At 42.2% G+C, this 14,524-nt stretch overlaps 1 protein-coding gene across 4 annotated transcripts in view; it reads left to right on the forward strand.

Annotated features, from left to right (window-relative positions):
- LOC124043763 (nck-associated protein 5-like) overlaps positions 1-14,524 on the forward strand; it is a 135,335-nt gene that overhangs the window by 86,006 nt on the left and 34,805 nt on the right. For all 4 annotated transcript variants that reach the window (XM_046362697.1, XM_046362699.1, XM_046362698.1 and 1 more), the window contains 3 exons: positions 9,962-10,135; positions 10,296-13,207; positions 13,805-13,922. In XM_046362697.1, the coding sequence (XP_046218653.1) occupies positions 9,962-10,135; positions 10,296-13,207; positions 13,805-13,922 (3,204 nt within the window). The remainder of the gene's footprint in view (positions 1-9,961; positions 10,136-10,295; positions 13,208-13,804; positions 13,923-14,524) is intronic.

A 14,524-nucleotide genomic window follows, 5' to 3' on the forward strand; every position in this document is an offset into this window, starting at 1 on the left:
CAGCTTCTTTGAGATGTGTACGCCAAGGAATGTGAAGTTATTGACCGGGGATGGGGAAGGGGATGGGGGTGGGGTGTCCAGCCTGGTTCCCCCTGAACTCCACAATCAGCTCCTTTGTTTTGTTAATGTTGAGGGAAAGATTTTTTACCTGGGCACCACGCCGTCAGAGTGCCTACCTCCTCCCTGTCTCGTTGTTGTCGCTAATCAGGCGCACTACTGTTGTGTCTTCAGCGAACATGATGATGGAGTCGGAACTGTGTGAGGAGTGTGTGATGCATGCAACAATCATTTTGTTTTCAAATCTACTCATAGTTATGCAGATAACATTTGCGCATAACATTTGTCTGTCAAATGAAAAGAAGAGAGTGTGACCTGCAGTGAGATTTCAGGCTCTCAAGCAGTTCAATCTACTGCTGGCCCCCTGGGCATCTTGAGTTTCTGTGATAAGACATTATGATGCCCCTAGCATTGGAATGAATTAGTAATGGCTCACAGGAGCATGTAATGTGGAGAATGCTCCCACTTGATTCATTGGTTCAGCACACACCGTTTTCCAGTATGCTGTGGGTGTACTAGACCGCCTTACAATATAGAAATGATTTAGGCAATGACGTCATGCTTTTAGGCAAAATCCTAACTTTTTATCTGGGCACTTGACTCAAATTCTTATGTTATTCTTCCATATACATCAATAAATGATTTTCACATACTGTATCTTATTTCAGGGTTTGTAAATAAAGATGATTAATTGAGGGAATTTGCATTGTTTCTGATGTGATTATGTAAATTGTGGATCATATGCGTTCATATGCCATTGGATTTCAGTATGGATTACAGTACATATTTTATCATGTTCAATTTAGATTCCAATGACAATGTCACATTTAATCTGTCCACATGACATTGGACAGTTCCCGACTGAATAAACAATTTCCTGTTTATTTGATCATGATTCCTGAATCATGTGATATGTGATGTGTACACGTTATTTCCGTTCAGAGCTTCAGGGTCAGTTTGATGTGTTCTGAAAGGACTTTCACTGGGAGAGCTCGGTGTGTCACCTGTCCCTTCCAAACGTTGGCTGACAGTGTTGAGTGAGTCACTCTACCCATTGGTGACATCGGCTTAGCTTGAGCCTCAAGCTGATTCAGTACATACATATATAAACAGACAGAGATCCAGAGATAGAACAAGAGTGAACAAAAGAGGTAGATGAAGAAAGCAGATAAACAAAGAAAGGAAAGAGGTAGTGACTGTGAATGAAACAGGTTTAAATTCGGTACCTTGTGATTTAGAAAGTATTAGCTATTTTCAGTTCAATTTAGGACATCAAGCGTGTTCTATATACGAGACATATTAGAAGTAGCATGTAAGATGGTAATGGTTGCTCCTGTAGAAGTTTTTGCTCATGCAGAGGCTCATGCAGAGGCTCATGCTTTTGTGCTTTTGCTCATGCAGAAACAGTTCTAAGGCCATGGGTCATGTCTTTCTAATGACATTGGTATATGCTCTTAGAAACAATTAAGCTTGTGATTACCAAGAAAATTAAATCAAATCAAATGTCACATGCTTCGTAAATAACAGATTTTTCAACAATTCAGAGTTAAAGATAATATATATATATATATATATAGAGAGAGAGATATTCACAGATCTTAATTGTAAAGGGTTAAAACACTGTTTCCCATGCTTGTTCAATGAACCAGAAACAATTAATGAACATGGACCTTTGGAACAGTCGTTAAGACACTAACAGCTTACAGCCAGTAGGCAATTAAGGTCACAGTTATGAAAACTTAGGACACTAAAGAGGCATTTCTACTGACTCTGAAAAAAACAAAAGAAAGATGCCCAGGGTCCCTGCTCATCTGCGTGAACGTGCCTTAGGCATGCTGTAAGGTGGCATGAGGACTGCAGATGTGGCCAGGGCAGTAAATTGCAATGTCCGCACTGTGAGACGCCTAAGACAGAGCTATAGGGAGACAGGACGGACAGCTGATCATCCTCGCAGTGGCAGACCACGTGTAACAACACCTGCACAGGATCGGTACATCCGAACATCACGTCTGCGGGACAGGTACAGGATGGCAACAACAACTGCCCGAGTTACACAAGGAATGCACAATCTCGCCATCAGTTCTTAAACTATCCGCAATGGGCTGAGAGAGGCTGGACTAAGGGGTTGTAGGCTTGTTGTAAGGCAGGTCCTCACCAGACATCACCGGCAACAACATTGCCTATGGGCACAAACCCAGAGTTGCTGGACCAGACAGGACTGGCAAGAAGTGCTCTTCACTGACGAGTCGCGGTTTTGTCTCAGCAGGGGTGATGGTCGGATTTGCGTTTATCGCCGATGGAATGAGCGTTACACTGAGGCCTGCATTCTGGAGCGGGATCGATTTGGAGGTGGAGGGTCCGTCATGGTCTGGGGCGGTGTGTCGCAGCATCATCAGACTGAGCTTGTTGTCATTGGAGGCAATCTCAACGCTGAGCGTTACAGGGAAGACATCGTCCTCCCTCATGTGGTACCCTTCCTGCAGGCTCATCCTGACATGACCCTCCAGCATGACATTGCCACCAGCCATACTGCTCGTTCTGTGCATGATTTCCTGCAAGACAGGAATGTCAGTGTTCTGCCATAGCCAGTGAAGAGCCTGGATCTCAATGCCATTGAGTTGGATCGGAGGGTGAGGGCTAGGGCCATTCCCCCAGAAATGTCCGGGAACTTGCAGGTGCCTTGGTGGTAGAGTGGGGTAACATCTCACAGCAAGAACTGGCAAATCTGGTGCAGTCCATGAGGAGGAGATTCACTGAAGTACTTAATGCAGCTGGTGGTCACACCAGATACTGACTGTTAATTTTGTTATTGACCCCCCCCCTTTGTTCAGGGACACATTATTCAATTTCTGTTAGTCACATGTCTGTGGAACTTGTTCAGTTTATGTCTCAGTTGTTGAATCTTGTTATGTTCATACAAATATTTACACATGTTAAGTTTGCTGAAAATAAATGCAGTTGAAAGTGAGAGGATGTTTCTTTTTTTGCTAAGTTAATATGTATATAGAGTACCAGTCAAAAGTATGGACACACCTACTCATTCAAGAGTTTTTCTTTATTTTACTATTTTCTACATTGTAGAATAATTGTAGAATAATAGTGAAGACATAAAATCTATGAAATAACACATACAGAATCAATTTTATATTTAAGATTCTTCAAAGTAGCCACTCTTTGCCTTGATGACAGCTTTGCACAATCTTGGCATTCTCTCAACCAGCTTCATGAGGTAGACACCTGGAATGCATTTTAATTAACAGGTGTGCGTTGTTCAGGTTAATTTGTGGAATTTATTTTTTTATTTGCAAATTATGGTGGAAAATAAGTATTTGGTCAATAACAAAAGTTTTTCTCAATACTTTGTTATATACCCTTTGTTGGCAATGACAGAGGTCAAACGTTTTCTGTAAGTCTTCACAAGGTTTTCACACACTGTTGCTGGTATTTTGGCCCATTCCTCCATGCAGATCGCCTCTAGAGCAGTGATATTTTGGGGCTGTTGCTGGGCAACATGGACTTTCAACTCCCTCCAAAGATTTTCTATGGGGTTGAGATCTGGAGACTGGCTAGGCCACTCCAGGAACTTGAAATGCTTCTTACGAAGCCACTCCTTCGTTGCCCGGGCGGTGTGTTTGGGATCATTGTCATGCTGAAAGACTGAGCCACATTTCATCTTCAATGCCCTTGCTGATGGTAGGCGTTGTTACTTTAGTCCCAGCTCTCTGCAGGTCATTCACTAGGTCCCCCCGTGTGGTTCTGGGATTTTTGCTCACCGTTCTTGTGATCATTTTGATTCCACGGGGTGAGATCTTGCGTGGAGCCCCAGATCGAGGGAGATTATCAGTGATCTTGTATGTCTTCCATTTCCTAATAATTGCTCCCACAGTTGATTTCTTCACACCAAGCTGCTTACCTATTGCAGATTCAGTCTTCCCAGCCTGGTGCAGGTCTACAATTTTGTTTCTGGTGTCCTTTGACAGCTCTTTGGTCTTGGCCATAGTGGAGTTTGGAGTGTGATTGTTTGAGGTTGTGGACAGGTGTCTTTCATACTGATAACAAGTTCAAACAGGTGCCATTAATACAGGTAACGAGTGGAGGACAGGGGAGCCTCTTAAAGAAGAAGTTACAGGTCTGTGAGAGCCAGAAATCTTGCTTGTTTGTAGGTGACCAAATACTTATTTTCCACCATAATTTGCAAATAAATTCATTAAATATCCTACAATGTGATTTTCTGGATTTTTTTCTCATTTTGTCTGTCATAGTTGAAGTGTACCTATGATGATAATTACAGGCCTCTCTCATATTTTTAAGTGGGAGAACTTGCACAATTGGTGGCTGACTAAATACTTTTTTTGCCCCACTGTATGTGTATATATATATATATGTAAATAATGACACAATGAATAAATACACAGTAAATGACGAGTAAAATGACGAGTACAAATTACTTGGCTATATACAGTGAGTACCAGTACCAAGCCGATGTGCAGCGGTACGATGTAACTGAGGTAGCTACAGTATGTACATATACGTAGGTAGGGTTAAAGTGACTAGGCAACAGAATAGATAATAGACATTTGTGCTATTGTGGTATTGTTTAGCAGTTATATGTGTTGGGGTTATCACCATAACTGGAAATTCCCTAAATAGCCAAAGCAGACATGCACATATTATAGATTTAACCAATTCCTGGACAGACACACAAATATGAATAGTTCCATCATGGCAATGTTACTAACCAAGTAATAAGGCCCAGAAACATTCAATATTAAAAACACAAAGGAAAGTGAAAGTCTTTGAAATGAATACCATGTCCCCAAGTCTTTGAAATGAATACCATATCCTCACACTGGTTCCAGGTCATCTACAAGTCCATGCTAGGTAAAGCTCCGCCTTATCTCAGTTCACTGGTCACGATGGCAACACCCATCCGTAGCACGCGCTCCAGCAGGTGTATCTCACTGATCATCCCTAAAGCCAACACCTCATTTGGCCGCCTTTCGTTCCAGTTCTCTGCTGCCTGTGACTGGAATGAATTGCAAAAATCACTGAAGTTGGAGACTTTTATCTCCCTCACCAACTTCAAACATCTGCTATCTGAGCAGCTAACCGATCGCTGCAGCTGTACATAGTCTATCTGTAAATAGCCCACCCATTTTTACCTACCTCATCCCCATACTGTTTTTATTTATTTACTTTTCTGCTCTTTTGAACACCAATATCTCTACCTGTACATGACCATCTGATCATTTATCACTCCAGGGTTAATCTGCAAAATTGTAATTATTCGCCTACCTCATGCCTTTTGCACACAATGTATATAGATAGACTCCCATTTTTTTCCTTTTTTTTCCTACTGTGTTATTGACTTGTTAATTGTTTACTCCATGTGTAACTCTGTGTTGTCTGTTCACACTGCTATGCTTTATCTCGGCCAGGTCGCAGTTGCAAATGAGAACTTGTTCTCAACTAGCCTACCTGGTTAAATAAAGGTGAAAAAAACAATAACAAAAAACAATTACATCGTTTAACCAGTTCCTTCGCACATTGACTCTTTGCCGGTACCCCTCTGTACGTAGTCTCGCTATTGTTATTTTACTGCTGCTCTTTAATTACTTGTTACTTTTATTTCTTATTCCTATTCTTATTTATTTTTTTAAACTGCATTGTTGGTTAGGGGCTCGTGAGTAAGCATTTCACTGTAATGTCTACAACTGTTGTATTCGGGCACTTGTGACTGATAACATTTGATTTCATTTCATTTGATTACTTTCGAATATCATATATGGACATTTCCTACGGCCGATATGGACTCATTCGACATCCTGAGATATGGGGAATCCTATTTTCTGTCTTCATGTTGACAAGTACTGGCTGTATACATATCATATCTGTGTTTTCTCAGCACATTCAAAGGCCTTTCTTTGAATTTTGTCAGAATTTTTGTTCTGTGATAAAGGTCAATATTGTAAGTGTGTTGATGCAATCAAGGTGACATTGGTTATACCCAGCTTTTATTTCACATTCAAAATGAATCTTAATGGCAAATAAAAATAACATTTTAGTTATTGTACAGTATCCCCTGCTTTCAAATTCTCTTAAAGTCATTCAGATATGAAAGCAGGAAAAATTCTCCCAGCACTGGAACCGAAGTCGCCCTTGACTCGTAATCGCTGCTGTACATGGAATGTTTTTGTTTTACTGTATCGGTGATGTCAAATCTCTGAGAAACTCTTGGAGTTGCCAGCGGTAATTAGCTTGTAGATTAATCCGCTTGAACGTGCTTTTGTTCGGCATTCTCCCGCAGCGCTTGTGAAATAAAGTATAGAGGAGATCACCAAATACTAGGTGAATATCAATGAATGGCCTAAATCGGCCCAGTCCCCAGCTCCCTGATGCAATTATTTTCTATTCACATTAATTATTGCTAACAGATGACACTAATGACTTTGAGCGAACGCTGGCAATGGCAGCCCTGTTAGGGATCAATGCTATTTAAAAAGGGGTCACAGCACACCTAACACTTTCCGTCTTTCAAAATGTTTTGCATGTCAGCAATCAAGTTTTCAATATATAGAACTTTCAAAATACATATAGTGTCTCGGTATGATGCATTTGAAAGTTCTATATCTTGAAAACTTGCTTGCTGACATGCAAAACATTTTGGGACTGTTATAGTGAAATGCTTGTGTTACTAGCTCCTAACAGTGCCGCAAAAATGTCAGACAAGTACAACAAAAGATAGAAACAAGATATCAGGAACTAACCCAGTTCAAATCAAATCAAATATTATTCGTCACATGCGCCGGATACAACAGGTATAGATAGACCTTACAGTGAAATGATGACTTATTTACAGTTAGCCACATGTACACTTTATCAGTAATCCAAATGCAAACTATGTGTATATACACCAAATTAAGAATGATATGTACACCAGTGAGCTGTGTTGAGAATTCAGTGTCAATAAACAGTATAACAAAATGTGATGCACAGTAGTAGATGTATTAGAATGAGCTATGTGAAGAAAACAACACTAAATGAATACACAGTGTGAAAAACATTATAAAAGAAACGATCCCGTGTTTAATGTCTCTATATACATGGGACAGCAGCATTGGTTGTGTGTGAGTGTGTGTATACACTACCGGTCAAAGGTTTTAGAACATCTACTCATTCAAGAGTTTTTCTTTATTTTGACTATTTTCTATATTGTAGAATAATAGTGAAGACATCAAAACTATGAAATAACACATATGGAATCATGTAGTAACCAACAAGGTGTTACATCAAAATTATTTAAATAGCCACCTTTTGACCTTGATGACAGCTTTGCACACTCTTGGCATTCTCTCAACCAGCTTCATGAGATAGTCACCTGGAATGCATTTAAATTACAAGTGTGCCTTGTTAAAAGATCATTTGTGGAATTTCTTTCCTTCGTAATGCATTTGAGCCAATCAGTTGTGTTGTAACAAGGTAGGGGGGTATACAGAAGATCACCCTATTTGGTAAAAGACCAAGTCCATATTACGGCAAGAACAGCTCAAATAAGCAAAGAGAAATGACAGTCCATCATTACTTTAAGACATGAAGGTCAGTCAATAAGGAATATTTCAAGAACTTTGAAAGTTTCTTCAATGCAGTCGCAAAAACCATCAAGTGCTATGATGAAACTGGCTCTCATAAGGACCGCCACAGGAAAGGAAGACCCAGAGTTACCTCTGCTTCAGAGGATAAGTTCAATAGAGTTACCAGCCTCAGAAATTGCATCCCAAATAAATGCTTCACAGAGTTCAAGTAACAGACACATCTCAACATCAACTGTTCAGAGGAGACTGTGTCAATCAGGCATTCATGGTCAAATTGCTGCAAAGAAACCACTACTAAAGGACACCAATAAGAAGAAGATAGTGCTTGGGCCAAGAAACACGAGCAATGGACATTAGACCAGTGGACATTTGGTTCCAACTGCCGTGTCTTTGTGAGATGCGGTGTGGGTGAATGAATGATCTCCACATGTGTATTTGCCACCGTAAAGCATGGAGAAGGAGGTGTGATGGTGTGGTGGTGCTTTGCTGGTGACACTGTCTATAATTTATTTAGAATTCAAGGCACACTTAACCAGCATGGCTACCACAGCATTCTGCAGCAATACACCGTCAAATCTGGTTATGGGCTTAGTGGGGCAATCATTTGTTTTTCAACAGGACAATGACCCAACACACCTCCAGGCTGTGGAAAGGCTATTTTACCAAGAAGGAGAGTGATGGAGTGCTGCATCAGATGACCTGCCTCCACAATCCCCCGACCTCAACCAAATTGAGATGGTTCGGGATGGGTTGGACCGCAGAGTGGCAGCCAAAAAGTGCTCAGCATATGTGGAAACTCCTTCAAGATGGTTGGAATATCATTTCATGTGAAGCTGGTTGAGAAAATGCCAAGAGTTTGCAAAGCTGTCATCAAGGAAAAAAGGGAGGCTATTTAAATAAAATAAAATAAAATTGTTTAGTACATGATTCCATATGTGTTATTTCCTAGTTTTGATGTATTCACTATTATTCTACAATGTAGAAAATAGTCTGAATAAAGAAAAACCCTTGAATGAGTAGGTGTCCTACAATTAGTGTACAGTATGTGCGTGTGTTTGTGAGTATAGGCTTTTGCGCGTGTAAGTAGATATGTGAGTACTGGAGTACTGTGTGTTTGAGGTGTCTATCTTTGTCTCTTACTATAGGAGATGACGTGATGGGTGTTTAACAGTCTGATTGCCTGGAGATCGAAGTTGTTTTTCAGTCTCTTGGTACTGGGTTTGATGCACCTGTACTGTCTCTGTCTGCTAGATGGTAGCAGAGTGAACAGAACATAACTCGGGTGGCTGAGGTCCTTGACGGTCTTCTTGGCCTCATCCATCAAGTGTGGCTGAGGGTTGGCCAAGTAGACCTACCATTCTGGGAACAAACACATTCTCTCTTTGCTCACAGGCTATGTGATTGAAAGTTAGATAAAGCATTTGCTTTTGGAAACGACGCCCCACGGTTCCAGCCATAGAGAGAAGCTAAGGGAGGAGGAATGAGGCTGAGTCATAGACCACTGCGTGATTATCAATCACTGTCCAGCCTGTAGACTCACGCTAAACAACATTATTACTCATCTGACATTTGTCATTTATTATGCGTTCACTTTTGAGATATGATAAAATTCCAAAAAACCCAAGGGTCTACAGGCTCAGTGTATTGTACATCTTTGTCTTGGCACTGAGACCACAGATTGTAAAGTGTTCAGAAACTGGGATACAATCCAATGTGTGTTATAGCAGAGGGCACTATAGAGTCGTCAATGCGTCTTTCAACAGCATTTTCGCTGATGTCCACATAGATTACATTCATCAAAAACTCTGCACATGTCAGCTAAATGGGACATAAGCTCTAAAAGTCTGTTATAGTGCCCTGTGCTGTAATGCACATTGGATTGAATCTCGGCCTTAGTTTCTGACTGTTGACCATGTGTCCAACAATACATAATCGAGACAAAACAAAGATTGTCTGCATGCACAGAGAAGACGAGTGAATGCCTGCATTGTAGAGTGAGATTTCTGTGACAAGTGGAGTGGAGAATGTCATACCTATCCTTAATTAGCCTTTGGCTGGAAAGGGACAGTGATGTATTCAGTAGTTCATTTTTATGTTAATCGGGAACTGCTTAACCTATTTGGTATAACTATAGGATTTAAAAAAAAATTACTCTGAAGATGGGCTTTCTACCAAAATCATATCAAAATAAACCTTTATTTTCATTAAAGTCACTTCTCTCTGCTGACACTTCACTTCCATGTCTATCTTTTGAATTTCAGTGCGGGGACAAAGTTTGAACTGAATTTCTGAACACACTCCTTATTTTCCAGGAAGTCCAGCGGAATGGGAAGGCAAGTGTTCCTGCAGGCAGGTGGCCCAGCCTGCTTAGTCTAACCTGTCCACGCAGTAGCTGCAGTGGCAGTGAGGCCTCATTATCCAGCGTCTCGACTGAGTACTCCAGTGGCTCACATACTTGGGCAGAAGGACGTCGCTCCTCCAAGCAGGTGAGTCTCCCAGTCTGAACTCAAACGAATTGCGTTAATAAGGAAAGTAATTTTTCATAAATTACTATGTAGGATGGATCCTCAACGTTCATCACGAAATTCCAATGACTTTAGTTTTTGTTGTTGTTGACAACTAAAATGTCTTTCTCTTTTGTCACAGTCTATGATAAGCCGGGAGAAGAGGATGAGCGCAGGTTCAGTGTCCAGCAATCAGTCTGTCCCAGCAGAGCAGCCCGATCTAAATTGGAAGGAGGGCCACATTCTGAAAGGCCTGAAGAGGCTCCAAATGCGCAGCCCAGCTCCCAAGGAGACAGCTTCACTCGCCTCCACGTCACATTTCAAGGACTGCATGACCTCCAATGAGGGCATATACTCTTTAGGGGTTAAGGGTGGGCCCCAGGGGGTAGTGCCTAAATTGGCATTGGCAAAGGGAAATTATTTTAAGCCAGCAGCAGGAGTCAGTACCTTAATCTCTGACTCAGACGATGCAGAGGATGAAGTGCCTCAATCACCAGCCAGGGAGTCCTGCGCCCAACCCATTAAAGAGACTCTCCATCTGGAAGGAGAGCCTGCGTCTGAATTGGGAACGGCACAAGGGGGAAAGAGCTCCATGGTCTACAACTCCCAAGAAGAGCCTGTAAGACTCATAATTCCCAGCAACTCCTTCTCACCTATCAAAGATGTCTTCTTGCTCGAGGGTCCCACACTGAAGCCTGGACTCAGCCCAACGGAGAGCCCTAACTTTATGAGTGGACTTCAAAATAAAGACAAGCTAGTAGAAACTACAAGACATAGTTACAATTTGAGGCCAGAGAGCATTAAACAGCCACAAAACAAAGTTACGGTCAAACATCTAGAGGCACGGGCTAGGGAAGTGAGCCTACCCATTCAGTATGCAGCAGCCAGAGCTCTGAGTTGGGTTAGTGAGGCCAGACAGCGCAGTGCTTCCATGGATACGAAGCAGTACAGAGAGCCGAGCAGCCAGGGTGGAGTTGATACCAAGGACTACACCATTTTGCAGTCCCGACAGAGGAAAACAAAGCCTACGGCTTGCGACTCAGCAAGGAAGGCCTTTATCCTCCGACGCAAGAGTGCAGATGGAGGTCCAGACCAGGCCAAGCTACATCAGCCCCTACATCAGAAACTTATCAAAGTCAATCAAAGGGCCAAGAACCGCTCAAACCCTCCTGGGCCCAGTGGCCCTCGCACAAAGATTAACCTCAGCAGGGCACCAGGTCCAGCTAAGGTATCAGTACAAATGACTGAGAAAGGTGAGACTGCTAGTGGGGCAAGAACTTCAGGGCCCCTTGAGAATACAGTACATGGCTCCCCTTCTTCCTCCCCTCAGAAACTGGTCAAAGTTTTTGAGCCACCTGTGCTGAATGATTGTCCCAAGAGCACATCTAAAGTATTCCAACCAGTTTCCAAACTCCCATCAAGAAACGACTGTGGGGTAAAAGGCCCCAACTCCAACAATTCAGCTTGCTCTCCACTTAAACAGAGGCAGCAAGACCAGCACTCGGATTCCTCTTGCAATGATATCAGGTCTCCTTCACCTCCACTCCCACCAGGTCGGACCACCTCCCTACTTATTCGACCTGGTTATGGCTCCTTACCTCAGGCGCATAAGCCTGTGGTTATGCTCCAAACCTCTAGCACAGTAAAGGCAACTGCGCGTAGCACCAAACCTCCGTCAAGTCATCAGTCATCTGTTTTACAAATGCAACCTCTAGCCCCCAACAAAATGCAAGACACTCATCATATGGCTCCCAAAATGGGTATTGAGGTGAAAAAGCTACCAAAATGGGTCCCTGCCAAAGTCTACCATCCTTTACCAACTTCGACCACTCTTCAAGAATCCAAGGAAACGGACTCTTCCCAATCCTCAATGAACAGGACTGTGGCACAAGCCTCCCATCAGGAAAATAGTGTTCCATTTGTGGTGCAAAATCAGGACAGTTTATCTGTGTCCCAGCAAGGCAATGGTGAGCCACAAAGTACAGAGCTCTTACCTCAGGCCTCAGCATCTCTACTTTGCCATGACATAGTTAGTATCTCTCAACATTCTGTGACCAGGGCAGTAAATGCATCCCTTCCTGTTGGCTCCAAAACCAATGAGACGACCCCAAAGCTGGGAAACAACTTTGCAGTTATCACTGCTATAAAGGGAGTGCAGACTTTTGACACCTTCAACCAGGACACGTACAGACGTCCAATGATGCACTGTGTCAATGCAGCTGTAGCCAAGGCCAAAGCCAGGAGAAAGCTTGAGACCCACTGTAGCTCACTAGAGGAGGCTGCACTCCCACCTCCAGTGGCAGAGAATGGTGTAACTTTGGACTGGGGATTTGATGAAGAGAGCTGGCTATTCAAGCGCTCGGTCTCAGTCTCGACCCGACCTCCTCTCCACCCGGTTATGGGCATGAATGGAGCAAAGGCTCGCAGTCAAAGCTTTGGTGCACGCTATATGGACAGACCGAACATCAGCAGGTCTGGAAATGTTCGTAGTCACATCAAAACTAACTCAGGAAGCTCTTTGAATTCTCTTGGTGATGTATTCCAGGGTAGTATGAGTTGCTCCAATAGCTACAATTGTTCAAGGAACAAATCCCACAACAATTTCATGATTGAGGAAGGCTTGCCAATACCTCTGCATCTGGAGGCCTCCAGTGATCGATTTGGTCTCAAACACCAGAGAGTAAACTCATGTTCACATCTCCGGACTGAGAAACAGTCCCCTAGCACCTTCTATGAATGTATCCAAGGGGAACCAGAGAGACAGTCAAACATCTCCACCATCGAGGAGAAGGTCATGATGGGAATCGAGGAGAATTTGCAGAAATCTCAGCAGAAGGAGAAGACAACTAAAACTAAGCAGAAATCCGGTTCACTGTCAAACTGGTTTGGATTCCGCAAGAGCAAGCTCCCTGCTCCGATTGGTAAAAAAGGAGATTCTTCAAGGGGAAAGGAGGAGAGGAAGGAACCTAAGCTTGGATCTCTCTTGGGTGGGAAGCAGGCACAGTTCGACAAAAAGAAGGAAGGGAGGAAAAGTGAAGGTCATCAAATGGATGGGTAAAGCTTTAGTAATTGTTTAGGTGGGGTAGCTGAGAAGTCATGTTCACCGTTTTACTGCTGGGAAAATAATGTGTAAGAGAGGCTTCAAGACACATGAATAACTTCTTATTCATTACAAATATAACCTTGCTTTAATGTAATGCATTGGTCATATTTACCACAAAGGCCGAAATCTACTGTTACTTTTCACTTAAAGTAGATTTTTGATATTGTCTTCAGTAATGATTGAAATCAATTAAATTCAACATCAGTATCTCTGCTTAAAACTACTGAGGTCTATCATGTTTAGTCATACCTCATGTACACTGAACAATCACAACTTGACTGAACCATCAAACAGATCTCTTCATATCTTTCCATGAGGTGATTTACTGTCCCAGATAGCCTAAGCCATTTCTATCAAGCACTGTCAGAAACATGTATCACTCCACTAAGTCCAGAGACCAGTTCAGACGTCTTTCAGACCCATATAGCACAGCAAGGTAGGCAGTGGCTTCACAGTATCATTTATTATCGGAAACACCCTGGGCATGTTGAGTCAGTATGAAAGACTGGCAGATTATAGTGGTAGCGTGAAAACCTGTTTTCTTTCAGCTCGGTTGGGAAAAGAGACTCCCAAGATACATTGCTCGTCTGCCTTTCGATGGCCTCCCTGGGAGCCCCAGGTAACAGCAACATACAAGGACAAACCGACATCAGTGGGGACACAAAGGTACATTCAATTATACAAGACATAAGGATTTTTATGTCGATTTCAGTCAACATGGGGATTAAATAGAATTTGAAATTAGAATTGAGAAATTAGCACTAACTTTATGGGCATTTCCCCATTCAAATTCTATGTCCAATTCAATTCCTGAATTGACTGGGAAATGTATTGACCATAACTCTTCATGTCTAATGATTAAATTATGGGGTATGCATGCATAATGTCTCTGAAAGGCCAATTATAGGAAACAATATTTATGTTTATGACAATGTGTGTCAACACCCATTTGTATGGACCTCAAGTCAGATAAGTGAATTATACATTTAACAGTGCCAGTCCATTTCTACCTGTTTTTCTGGAAGACTAGTATTACTACCTCTTCCCTAAGCACTAGAAGACACACTTTCTGAAAGGAAGTATTTCTGTGTAATACTATAATCTGTACAGGAAGGAAGTAGAGCTAAGAAAGACATACTGTATGATCAAAACTGACCTAGCAAGTTCCCATATATTAGAAAAACAGAGATGTGAGATTAATACAAAGGGAAAAGGGGTGGGTGACAGAAAGAAAGAAAGAAAGAAAGGAAAATATGAGAAGAATATAA

Source organism: Oncorhynchus gorbuscha, linkage group LG09 (genome assembly GCF_021184085.1).
Source record: "Oncorhynchus gorbuscha isolate QuinsamMale2020 ecotype Even-year linkage group LG09, OgorEven_v1.0, whole genome shotgun sequence".
Taxonomy (NCBI): Eukaryota; Metazoa; Chordata; class Actinopteri; order Salmoniformes; family Salmonidae; genus Oncorhynchus; species Oncorhynchus gorbuscha.